Source organism: Condylura cristata, unplaced genomic scaffold (genome assembly GCF_000260355.1).
Source record: "Condylura cristata isolate star-nosed mole 26May11 unplaced genomic scaffold, ConCri1.0 scaffold00008, whole genome shotgun sequence".
Lineage (NCBI taxonomy): Eukaryota > Metazoa > Chordata > Mammalia > Eulipotyphla > Talpidae > Condylura > Condylura cristata.
The window spans coordinates 25288312-25300815 of NW_004567109.1; the positions used below are offsets into that span (position 1 = coordinate 25288312).

Here is a 12504-nt window from a genome sequence, read left to right on the forward strand (position 1 = left end):
TCAGGAAGAGACCCATCTTGACTCAGTTGCTCAAGCCAAACACTTGGATCCTGCTTCTTTGCCTTCTTTTCTTCCCCTCTGACAACTCACCCATCGCGGTCCTGTCAGCTCTACCGCCAGGGAGTTTCACCTGTCTTAGCTCTGCCGTCAAGGCCCTGGTGCGAGGACCTGGCCACTGGCCCAGACTTGCAGTAGCCTGGTCTCGGCTTTGTGTCTTGATCCTGCTTTCCCCATACAGCAGCCAAAGTCCACTTTTAGCCACAAATTGTATCATGTTACCCCCTTTTCAAAACTCCCCAGGAGCTTCCCTTCCATACTCAGCATAAAATTAAAGCTCCTTTCAATGGGCCATCAGGGCTGACCCCTCCTCTCTTCCATGCTCATCCCCTCCCCCATTCTGTGCTGCAGCCACCCTGGCTTTCTTGCCACTGTATAGCACGTACCAGGTGTCTTCATGTCTCAGGTCCTTTGTCCCTGCTGTCCTTTCACCTGAAACACCTTCTCTCGGTGCTTCCATATCAGGGGGCCCTTGTGGACCACATGCTCTCAGGTGATCTGCCTTTTGACTCTTGGCATTCCTCTGCCTCAGCCTTCTTTTTCTTCAGAGCACTTACTCCTGTCGGATGGACGCGATTACATATATTTACTTGTTGTTCTACAGCCCTCTTCCCCCGGGATATACATTCCGCATAGGCAGAGACTTTGTTACTCAGTTGGTCGGTGCTTAGTAAATATTCGTGGAACAAATATGTGTAATGAATGTGTGTGGCTGTAATATTAGCATGTAGATACATTTCCTGCCTGGATAGATATCTGTGAGGATGTCTGTGTGAGGAACTGTGGGAATGATGACAGTGGGTTTGTGAATAGTGCTGAGTTTGTAGTGAACGTGACAGCTTCTGAGAAAGCCTTGCTGGTATTGGCTGTGTATGTGGCTGCTGGTGAAACTCGTGCGCGCTTGCCTGTGTGTGTGTGTGTGCAGGTGCACAGTGGATGCTGTGGTTATTCATAGCTGTGTCTGTATCAGTGAGGGTGGGGAGCTGGAACACCAGGCACATTTTCCCTTTTGGCAGATGGACCTGCCATTGCTTCCCTCCACCCCTGTTTCCTGCCAGGGAGTAGGACACACTGGTGTGCCTTTGGGAGCCCGCGGACATTGAATCACATTCCAGAAATGGTATCTTGGACTCATGCAGGGCCGGCGCTCAGGCCAGGCGTGAGAGTGTCTGGGGAGCCCTGGGCTGATGGGGCCTTGGCAGCCTGTGCTCAGCTGAGCCATCTCAGCAGGAGGGACGTGCTCTCTGACAAGTGGCCCCCCAGGAAATGAGCACAGTGGGGCAGGGCAGGTCGTGGCTTGGCAGCGTGACCTCAGCACCCCACCGCTCCTTCCTTAAGCCTCGGCACCCTCATCTGTAGATGGGGCTCGTTGCTCGCAGCCTGCCTGCTTCTTGGGAACATGTCAGACTAGGAGGAGGTCATGGCTGCAGATTAGTAGCTGTCAGAGCCGGGTTCTCATCTCTCTGTGCAGCATCTTAAGATTTTAGTTCACAGTCTCATCAGCTTGAACACTTAAGTGTCTTCAGTCCTGCTCTGGACTTGACCCCGCACGGGTATTTGTGAGGATGAAATGCAAGCGTCTGAGTGATGAACTGATGAGGTGCTTAGAGCCTCAAATATGAGTAAATCACAATGATGAATATATTATTTTTTTATTTTAATTAAAAATTTTTTAAAGATTTATTTATTTATTCGTATAGAACTGGGGTACAGGCCAGAGATGTGGAGGGTGAGAGGATTCACCAGAGACAAAGAAGGGAGAAGAACAAGAAGAAGAACAAAGCACAATGCTGCGGGGAGCAGCGGGCGGGCCAGGCGTGGTCTGCCCTGCCCTTTGGATCTCCTCCGGGGCAGGTGGGGATCGAACTCATGCGGAATTGGCTTAAGCTTCTTAGTGCAGTGCTTTAAACCGCTGAGCCACCAGGGCGGGCCGTATTTTAAAATTTTATTTAAAATTGTTTTACATTGTTCATTTTTGCACAGTATTTCATTTCTCCCCTCGTTTGTAGCCCCCACAATTCTCCTGTCACCATAGCACTCATGAGTTGAATGATGACTAATGTTGTTGAACACACACTGTGCGCCAGCCCTCTTATACAAGCTTCTCTTAATCCTTGCAACAATCCCATGAGTTATGTGCTATTATAAATCCCATTTTGCAAATGGAGAAACTGAGGGACAAGTTCAATGACTTGCCCAGCCACAAAGCTGGTTAAGATTCCAGCCCCGGTAGTCTGATTTGAGAGCCCAGAGATTCGTGCTGTGGAGTCATGAGTGAGTGGGCGAATGGGTACATGAGGCAGGAGCCCCCTCTCTTAGCCATGGGTGACACAGGACCCATTCTGATGGGGAGGCCGAAACTCGGGGCTGAGGTTGGCATCCGAGGCCTGGGCTGAGGATGGTGTCTCCCGGGTCGGTCGGGCATGGCGCTCGCCTCACGCCCCCTCTCCTTCTCCCTGTCTGCAGGCGCATGCCACGATGCAGCACTATGGGGTGAACGGCTACTCTCTGCACGCCATGAACTCGCTCAGTGCCATGTACAACCTGCACCAGCAGGCGGCCCAGCAGGCCCAGCACGCCCCTGACTACCGGCCCTCGGTGCATGCACTTACGCTGGCTGAGCGCCTGGCTGGTAAGGGCCCTGGGGACGGGACTGGGGGACAGGACTGGGGAATGGGAGTCTGGGGAGGAGACTCTGAAAGATGAAGAGGGGGGAGGGAGGACACCCGGCAAGTTTCTCTGGGAGGCTCAGAAAGGCCTGGATCACTCAGCCACAGGAAGATGTCAATTCAAAATGGGGACTGTCCTATCAGTCCCATGTCGGGCATGGGAGGTGGCCCTGTGTCTTCCTGTCCCAGGGACAACCCTGTGAGGTGGGATTCACTAGCCAACCTCACAGATGAAATTGAGGTAGGAAGAGAAGAGAGTCATCCAGAGTACTAAAGCTAGAAGAGGGCTGTCATGCCCAGTGAGACTATTTCAGGCACCGGGAGTCATCTAAATAACAATAGCTCATGTGTCTCCATGGCCAGTTGTTTGCCAGGCACTGTGTTAGGCTCCCTCTCCATGTGCCTCAGCCATTCCACCCATGCCGTCTTCATTGCATGGGCGAGGAGACAGGCCCAGAAAGGCTAAACCCAGGTGGGGGTGGGGTATGGATTAGATGTAACAGTATGACTCAAAATACGGGCTTAGAAATCAGACTCCAAGCCATTGTAGGATCTGCGTATTCTCTTCTCTGAGCCTTAGTTTCCCTCTTTGTAAACAGGACAGGGGCAGTGCCCAGCACATCAGATGGCTGGGGAGTTATCTGAGATAACATGCAATGGATTCGGCAGAGACTGGCAGGTGCTCCAAGTCCCAGGAGGGAGCGGTAGCCTGGCCCCACTCCTGGTTCAACTGACTAGTCCCCTCCTGACTCAGTGTGCATGGCAAGGATTTGACAGTGGGGAGTGATTTCCTGGGAGATGATGCCACCTCCCCCATCCTGCCCAGGCCAAACTTTGAGCAGCTGGTGAGTCCATGGGGGCCCAGCCCGGTACCAGGTGGTCCTCAAAGGACTTCACAAAACCCCCAGATAGACCAGCTGCCACAGACACATCTGAGGCCATGGCAAGGAGAATGTAATCGGGTCAGATGGGCAGCTCAGCGCTGCGCAGTGTGGTCAGGAGGGCTTCCTGGAGGCCTGCTGTAGGGCCAGACCTTACAAGACATGGCAGAAAGGGGACAGCGTGAGCTAAGGCACAGATCTGGGATGGGGAATGAGGACCTGTGTGGGTAGTGGGCTGATGTGCCATGGAGGTGGGGGTCCACACTACCCCTTTAGACTTGCCAGTCCTCTGGGCAGAGCTCAGTGGGTAAAATGGAGCCGTTGGCCAAACCAGCTGTAGTTCAACATGGGGACGTCTGTCTCCACTGAGAGAATGTGTACATTCCTGTCTGGCTCTGGCTGTTCTGGCTTCTCCCCAGTTTGGAGTGCGTCCCCTCAGCCCGGCCTGCTAGTGACATCGTGTTCCAGGACCCAGACAGGAAGAGTCAGGGAGGAGTCTCCCCTTGGCTGGTGGGGGCAGAGGAACTGTCATATTTCATATCTCCCCCACCCCCCCTCAGTTCTCTAATCCTTAAGGAGGAGGGTGGTGGGCTCCAGACCTTTGCATGGAGGACTTCCACACAAAGGGGGTCTTGCTGGTGGCACACACAGCTGCAGTCCCTGTAGTAGGATATTGAGTGGTTGTTCCCCTGAACAGGGTTCAGCCAACAGAGGGGGTCCCCATTCCTTTAGACCCAGGTGCCCAGCCGCAGGGTGACCAGCAGAGGCTCAGGGCTCAGTCTGGGCTGGAATTAGCCCTGGTTTATGAGGGACTCCTGGAGGTTTCCTCTTTAAACTGCAGAAGGAACAGCCCAGAGCCTGTGGCTTCCTGGACAACGGTTCCCATCTTCTTCCACATTTGAAGTGTGGTGGATGAGTCCCCACCCCTGGAACGCAGGGGCGGGTTGCAGGGGCCTGGAGCGTAGGGGTGGGTTACAGGGAGCCTGGAGCAAGGCAGGAAGCCCAGGAACCACTTCCGGGTGATGGCAGGAGTGAGCACAGGGTCCATCCTCCAGCGTTGGTCAAGCAGAAGGGCTGGAGGCGAGACACCAGCCTTTGGCAGACATCTATCTTGAGTGGTTTCCGTGTGGCCAGCGTGGGCTGGAGTCCTGCGGTCAGTCTGTCTTCCCAGTAAGCCCTGGTAGTTAGCACCTGGTCTCTGTCCTTCTCTCCTAGAGGAAACACCCAGAAGAGGTTAAGACTGGATGCAACCAGTCTCTCCTGTGCTCTGAGGGCCCTGCCAGAGCCAGGCTTTCTGTTGAGGAGACGTAAGAGCAGGAGCCTCAGGTCCTGCCTCAGGGGCTCCCAGGCCAGGGGGATGGTGAGGTTCATACCAAGAGGACAGAGAACCAAGTGCCAGTGGATGCTGTCTGCCCAGTCAGACCTCTCCTAACTAGACTGCCGTTGAGGAGCGGCTCACAGCCTGGCTCCTTGTGCTCAGAGGCCAGGACCCTGTTCATACCAGATGCTGGGGGCTGGAGGGTATTAAAACGTTGTGACGTGCCTTTACAGATTCCTGGCCTCTCTACAGGATACTACGCTCATGGTATCCTAGGACTTTGAGGCTTCTTAGGGCAGTATCTGCTCACCCACCCCCACGCCGAATAAAGGAGCGCCCCTCAGTCACACTTCTGACAGGGGACACGGAGATGAGCTCCATTTCTGGATCGCTGGCAGTGAGGAATGGGATGGAGCGATCTTGAACTCAGTCATGTGGACAGGGGTGGGTGATTTTTAAGGGAAAGGGCCATTGTCCAGCTCTGGTGCAAGCCTGGGTGTCTGGAGTGGGTCCGAGCAGGGTATGATTCAAAAGCGAGTTCCCATAGTTAAATGGGCCCTCTGCTTGTCCTCCAACGGCTGTACATTTCAAGACATCATCTTGGAGGCCCGCTATGGCTCCCAGCACCGCAAACAGCGCCGCAGCCGCACAGCGTTCACGGCTCAGCAGCTGGAGGCCTTGGAAAAGACCTTCCAGAAGACTCACTATCCGGATGTAGTGATGCGAGAGAGGCTGGCCATGTGCACCAACCTGCCTGAGGCCCGCGTGCAGGTAAGACCCAGCTGCTCCAACAGAGTCTGCCGACAAGCACAGCCCGATGGCAGGCTCCCCGTGGCCGGCTCTCCGTGGCCGGCTCCCCGTGGCAGGCTCCCCGTGGCCGGCTCCCTGTGGCAGGGGAGCCATGTTGCTTTGCTGGGGTCAGACTGCAGCTGGTGTTCCTCGAAGTGAGAGGAGGGGCTTTGGGAAGGGGTTGAGTGTGGGTGCTTGCTAGGGGCGGGCCATGCCATCTTGCACATGTCTTCCCTGCCCGACACCGACAACTCTTCTTCCCTTCCCACCTCCTGCTGCTCCTCTCCCTATCTGCAGGTGTGGTTCAAGAACCGCAGGGCCAAGTTCCGGAAGAAGCAGCGCAGCCTGCAGAAAGAGCAGCTCCAGAAGCAGAAGGAGGCCGAGGGCTCCCATGGGGAAGGCAAGACCGAGACCCCAAGCTCCGACACCCCACTGGAGACGGACCAGCCCCCCAGCCTGCCCACTGGCGACCCCCCTGCTGAACTCCACCTGAGCCTGTCTGAGCAGTCGGCCAGCGAGTCAGCCCCCGAGGACCAGCCTGATCGGGAGGAGGACCCCCGGGCAGGGGCCGAGGATCCCAAAGCGGAGAAGAGCCCTGGGACTGAGGTCAAGGGACTGGGCTGCAAGAGGGGCAGCCCTAAGGCAGGTGAGGTGGGAGACGTGGGCTGGGCAGGGCCCGGCCTGGGGCGGGAGTCAGGGCCGACCGGGACTGGGTATACGAGGTGCTTGGAGCCTGCCACACATGGCACGCGGGCCGGCCACAGCAGGCCTGCGCCAGATGTTGACCCTTTGCTCACTAACTCCTGGGAATCTAGTGTATTCTCAGGAGAGGCTGGTGGCAGGGAGGGGTCCTCAAGGAGTTCAGGGCAAAAGTTGTGCAGCCAGCATGGAAACATCGCAGTATTTTGCAGACATAGCGGCGCACATAGGGTGCCAGGTAGCAGAGACTTGGAGTCGTGTCTTGAAGGGATGGCGACCTGGCATGCCGTGTAGCTCAGATACAAACTCTGGACTTGCGCCGGGAGGGGCTGGCTATGCGTGAGAGCTGGAAGGGAATGGCTGCCGCACGGAGAGGGGAAGCTGAGGCCCTTGGAAAGGAACGGAGTCTCCCCAGGAAGCCAGGCTTGGGGCCTTGCAGGTTCCTTGGGCTCCCGCAGGCAGTCTGGGCCCTCCCCTCCCAGGATGATGACAGGTGCTTCAGGGGATGTTAGCCGAAGCTTGTCTTGTCGCAGCACCAAGGGGCGGGAAGGCTGAGGGGAGGCAGACAGGTGCAGCCAGATGCCCTGGTCTTGAGTTCTTGGTTCTCTGCTTGCAGATTCCCCAGGCAGCCTGGCTCTGGCTCCTGCAGCCCCTGGGGGCGGCCTCCTGGGCCCCTCCCACTCCTACTCCTCATCTCCGCTGAGCCTCTTCCGCCTGCAGGAGCAATTCCGCCAGCACATGGCGGCCACCAACAACCTGGTGCACTATTCATCCTTCGAGGTGGGGGGTCCGGCCCCGGCTGCCGCCGCGGCTGCCGCTGCAGTGCCCTACCTGGGCGTCAACATGGCCCCGCTCGGCTCACTGCACTGCCAGTCCTACTACCAGTCCCTGTCTGCAGCTGCTGCTGCCCACCAGGGCGTGTGGGGGTCCCCACTGCTGCCCGCACCCCCGGCCGGCCTGGCACCTGCCTCGGCTGCCCTGAACAGTAAAACCACGAGCATCGAGAACCTGCGGCTTCGGGCCAAGCAGCACGCGGCCTCCCTGGGACTTGATACGCTGCCCAACTGACTGCTGGCCTCTCACCTGGCCCGGGGAGCGGCGGCCCCCCCAGCCCTACGGTTACCCCTGAAGGGCTCTCCAGGAGTAGTTACCTCTGTGAGCCCAGGGGTCCTGGGCACCAGTGCTCTCCCTGGCCCCGCCCCCAGCGCCCCAGCCCCCGGTGGGGTGTCCACACCCACACCCTCTGCATGGCCCTGCTTGGAGGCCGCATGGGGAGGAGCTGAGAGGCGGGCCGTGAGCTCTCCTTCTAGCCCCTACCTCAGTGTCTGTCGCCTCTTCCTGCCCAGCCTCGCTCCCCTTCAACCCCCTAGTAAGTGGATGTGTGAAATGTGAGATATAAATATAAATATATAAAGCTATATTTTCAGGCCCTGGCTGCCCCAGGCCCTGTCCCACTCCCCCCCATCTCCGCCACCCCTGCCTCCCTGCACCTCGCCCCTTCCCCTTCCCGGATGCTGGCCTTCCTGCTCTCTCTCTTGCTGGCTCTGCTCTCGCCTTTCATCTTCCCGACCTCCCTCTCCCTGCAACTGCCCTGTGCCCAGCCTTTCTCCCCATCCCGGTCTTCCCCCTGCTCCGGTTTTCTCTCTTTGGTGCTGACTGTTGGTGTTGTCAGTTCCCACGCTAGGTCCTGTTGGGGATGTGCTTTTAGTTTTAGTAATTTTGCTTCTTCCTTTCCCTCCTCTCCCTCTGCTGCCCCGCACCTGCCCCCGCCGGCCTCTGTTTCCCTTTCTAGGAAACTGTTCCTTTCCATCTCTGATAGAGGTGACGAGGCCCCCGAGGCCCCAGCCGGAGGCCCTGGAGTCACGAGCTGCAGGCAGGAGGTGGCATCGGCCTTGTGCCTGGGGCCAGCTCTCTGCCTGGGGCCTGCCATCTAAAAGGGCCTGGTCAGCATTGAGTGCCCCCCCACCCCTTCTCAGGACTGAGGAGGGGGGTGGAGGCAGGCGTGCGGCTGGAGCGGCAGCATCCCTGCCTGTGAGACCTCTGTCCCAGGGGCCGTGTCCATCCAGGACGGGCCCGGGCGTAGACCCCACTGGTGGGGTCCCCTGCCTAGAGCTGCTTTCAGAGAGTGGTGTCTTCAGAGCAGTGGCTCCGGTCCTTTCTCCCGGGCCCAGCCTCCCATTTCAGCAGTCGGTGCCCACGGCAGGGGCCAGGAAGGAAGGCCGAAGGCTGGCTCCTCATCACAGGGAATGCAAGCCCACAGCGGTGTGTGGTCTCAGGCTTCTGTTGGGCTTCTGTCCAGCTAGTCATGGCACGGAAAGGAGCGTTCCTGTTCATGGCTAGGAACACAGCTCTGCTAGCTCGCTGTCAAAGCCATGTGACCTTGGCCCAGCCTGCAGCCTCTCTCGGCCTCTCTAAACGTTCGGATTAGCTCACCTGTGACGTCCCACCAGCTCTACACTCTGCATGTCTGGGAGCACAGGGCAGAAGTCATTAGCTGCCTGCTGTGGAGCAACAGGTGTGCTCTGTCCTCTGCAGAAGACAAGGTGGTCATCGTCTCTGGGGCCCCAGAGTCTCGATAAGCTTAATGGGGCCCTTCTCATGGAGACAGTTTGGGTTTGATCCTGCTTTTCTTGAGTTCCAGTGCCAGCCTCTTCTCACATCACCTCCTTCCCATAGTTTTGGGGCCCAGGACAGGACAAGGGATGGATCCTGAGCCCTGTCCCATTGTGGCTCAGCACAGACTCCGCCACCCCCTGTGGAGAGAAACTGCATTTGCAGACTGGATGCCAGAGGCTTGTCTCTTCTTCCCTGGAAAGATGGCTGTGGTGGGAGTGAGGGTGGGGTGTGTATCTGTGGGTGCCTCAGTAGAATTGCTGTACAACAGTCAATACCCATCGTCCTTGGGGTTCTATCTGGGCTGGGGCAGATGGAAAGTGCTCTGGATAGGAACAGTGAGGGGACTGGTAGTCTGGGTCAGGAAAGCTGGGTGAATGAAGCAACAGAAGGTGGTGGGGAAGGGTTGTTGGCTGCAGGAGAGGTGGGGCTATGGTCTCTGCATCCGCATGGAAGATGCACCCCCACGTGGCGCACACCCAAGACAGTAAGGCTTTCTCAACGGGGAGGTCAGTGGAGCCAGGATCTGGAATCTGGCGTTTGGAAGGTGAATCCAGTCACTGGAGCATCCAAGGAAGGCAGGCATGGGGATGGGGCGGTGCCCAGACTCTAGGAGACAGAGGGATTTTTGGTTTTCCTCTAGAATCAGCTCCAGGAAGGTTTGTTTCTGAAACAAAAATGTCTTGACTGGGCACAGACACTGAAGCTTTTGCCTGTCCCTGGATGCAAATGTCTACCCTAGTCTTGGAGTTCAGCGGGGCTAGACATCACCGCTCCTCAGAAGACTCCCTGACCTCCTGTGTCCTGGCAGAGTGGTGCCACCGCAGACTCAAGCCAGATCTTTGTCAACACTTCCTCCTTCAATTGTCCCCATCCCACAAGCCAGGGAAGGCAGAGGGGACTTGGCCCTTGCCCCGAGGCAGACCTCAGCCTGGTTTGCGGACCAGCCTGTTACTGCAAGTGGCCAGGGGGGCAAGAGGAGTGTGTATCTCTAGGTGGCACCAGCTTCTTCTCCAGGAGTCAGGGGAGGGGGACCTCTACTCGGAGTGACCTCTGCACCTAAGACTGAAGCTGAAACCCTCCCACTCTCACTGGCCTTAAGGGCGGAGTCAAGGCTCTGAATGTCCTGTCCATCATTCCTCACGCTTCCCTCTTACTTGAGGTATCCACTCCCTGCTCCCTCACTTCCCCAGAGCACAGTCCAGGGGCCGGGCCCTCCCCTGCCACTGGCCAGTGGCCTGTATACACTGCTTTCCAAACCAGCTGTTTTGTGACCATTTGTGCTTAGAGGTCATGCCAGCCTGTGGCAAAAACACTGTGTACCGTATTTATTTATTCTGTTAGTTGGGAAAACAAGACTCAAGCCCTTCTCCCTCCTCCCCCCGTGTAGTGCAGCATGACACTGTCCCGTGTATCTGTCTGTTTGACTTTCTGTGACGTTGTGACCTGTTCCTTGTCCTACTTGACTAATAAAAGAGAATCTGGCAGCACAGCCTTGGGTCCAGATTCATTCAGGAGGCGCCTGCGGTGGCCTGAGTGGGCAGGGTCTCCCGTCCAGTGCAGGATGAGGATGGGGAGGCAGGCCTCACCACTGGCCACTGGGGCACCAGCCCCCCTCCTCCACAGCCCCTTCAGAGAAGTCTTAGGGAGCAGCCAGGCCTGGGAGGGGAGGGTCCTCTTATGTGTACTGCTGGGTCCTCACCCCAGCACAAGAGCAGGGGAACCTGGGGTACTCGGGTAGTCTGTAGGACAGGTGGGCCCAGGGAGGACAGATGACTGCGGAGGAAGTGAGCGCTCTTTCCGCAGAGATGAGCCAGGGAAGATGACAGGAGGGTGCCTGCTGGGGGAGGCAGAATGGATTCAAGATTTAAGCAGGCCCCTCAGACCTGTGGAGCCGGCACCTGTGTGTCTATAGGCGTGAGTGCTGTGCCACGGATTCATACTTTAGTGTTTGCGCACTGGTGCGTGAGCAGGGCAGAGAGGGAGGTGAAGACTGTGTGCAGGCATCAGCTGCGGGAAAACACACAACGTGTTGCTGGCTATGAAATCTCTGCCCCTACTGCTGTATTTCCAGGCAAAGATGACAGGCGACCTCCCTTACTCAGGCTTCAGCCTTTGGCTCCACCTCCCTTCCCTGGGGTTCAGAATGCCTGCACTGGGCCCAAGAGCCAGAAGGGGTGGTTTGAGCTGGGCCAGGATGGGGTGGGTGGGGATCCCCTGAGGATTTCCTGGGGGGTGGGGGAAGCACCGGGCTTTCCAGGGGCAGTGCCTCAGGCTGCAGGGGCCGGGAGGGCCCTTCCCTCCTCATTCCCCTGGTAGCTACAGACCCCAGGAGACACATTCCTCTCTCCCCAGGGGGACTGAGGATTAGGGCGAGGAGCAACCCCCTAGCCTAGCCTTTCCACCTCCCTGGGAGGGGCCCAGCAGATCAAATGTCTGCCCCCAGCCCCCATGGCTCGCCCACCCCTGCCTCCTACATACCTCAGCCCCACAGCCCACACTGTCCTTGCGTGAGGCACCCTGGGAATGCGGCAACTCCAGTCCTCCACGGCCCTGGCTGGGCACCTGCTGTGTGCCTGCCAGGGCTGGGTGCTGAGTACATAGAAACAAGCTAGGAAAACAGGGTCTGTTCTAGAAGCAACTGCAACTCAAAAGGAAGCTGGGGTTCAAAACAGAGACCCCTGGAGGACAGACAGGGCTCTCTCAGGCTCAGCCTGGGGAGAACAGGACAGCCTGCAGGGAGGGAGACTTTTGGGCTGAGTCCCCTGGGCCCAGTGTTCAGCAGGAGAGCAAGGGCGAAGCAGTCTCAGGAGAGGAACGGCTCAGGGGTCCCTGTGAACGGAGTGCAGGGCCCTCTGGGCAGCTCTGAGGACAGCGAGGACGGACGGTGTCAGGGGCCGGGATGGAAAGGGAAACCATAGATTGGATTGAAGCCCAAGGGCAGGAGAGCCTGCAAGCCTGGTGGGGGAGTAGGTGGTAGGACCTGCAGTTTAGTAAATCTTGCTGTCCTCCACCCATACCTTTGCTGCCCGGTGGAGGCTCAGGGAAGGAGGAGGGCTTTGTCCTGCCTTCTAGACTGGGGGAAAAGGGAGGGGAGCAGGGGTCAGGTTGCTGCTGAGCAATTTAGGAAGCTGAAGTACTCTGGTGACTCCAGGCCTGGGAAGGGCTGGGGTGGGGGTGGGCGTGCCTGGTTTGTCAAGAGGGTAGATGGGGACTCCTGGGCTGGGGCAAATGTCAGGGCATGAGTTTGAGCTCCGGCTGGTCTGATTTGCTGCGTGTAAGGACATTTCAATCTAGTCAAGGGAAGATGCTGGGGTGTATTGCATCAGGGCTCAAAAGAAGGGTCTGTGTCACTGCTAAAATAGACTTGAAGGTTTTTTTTTTTAAACGATTTATTTATATTTATTTATTTGTGCTTACAGAACTGGGGTACAGGCCAGAGGCTCAGGGGCGGTGAAAGGGTTCACCAGAGACAGAG

The 12504-nt window shown here is 57.6% G+C and overlaps 1 protein-coding gene across 2 annotated transcripts; it reads left to right on the forward strand.

Moving 5' to 3' along the window:
* The first annotated feature begins 2526 nt into the window (after positions 1-2526).
* On the forward strand, positions 2527-7481 carry DMBX1 (diencephalon/mesencephalon homeobox 1). Of its 2 annotated transcripts, none has more exons than XM_004678963.1 (4): positions 2527-2689; positions 5518-5696; positions 6012-6360; positions 7030-7481. In XM_004678963.1, exons 1-4 carry the CDS (start codon positions 2536-2538, stop codon positions 7479-7481), a joined length of 1134 nt encoding a protein of 377 aa, XP_004679020.1. In that variant the 5' UTR covers positions 2527-2535. The 2 variants fall into 2 exon arrangements, with proteins under 2 accessions (XP_004679020.1, XP_004679019.1); XM_004678962.1 differs by having other exon boundaries at positions 2536-2687; positions 5501-5696.
* The last annotated feature ends 5023 nt before the right edge of the window (positions 7482-12504 follow it).

What these genes read in the sequence shown, in the direction of transcription:
- DMBX1 (XM_004678962.1), top strand. Translation starts at nt 2,536, where the DNA reads ATGCAGCACTATGGGGTGAACGGCTACTCTCTGCACGCCATGAACTCG. An exon ending in ACGCTGGCTGAGCGCCTGGC is followed by an intron (nt 2,688 to 5,500) that starts TGGTAAGGGCCC and finishes CTTGTCCTCCAA; the next exon opens with CGGCTGTACATTTCAAGACA. An exon ending in GAGGGGCAGCCCTAAGGCAG is followed by an intron (nt 6,361 to 7,029) that starts GTGAGGTGGGAG and finishes CTCTGCTTGCAG; the next exon opens with ATTCCCCAGGCAGCCTGGCT.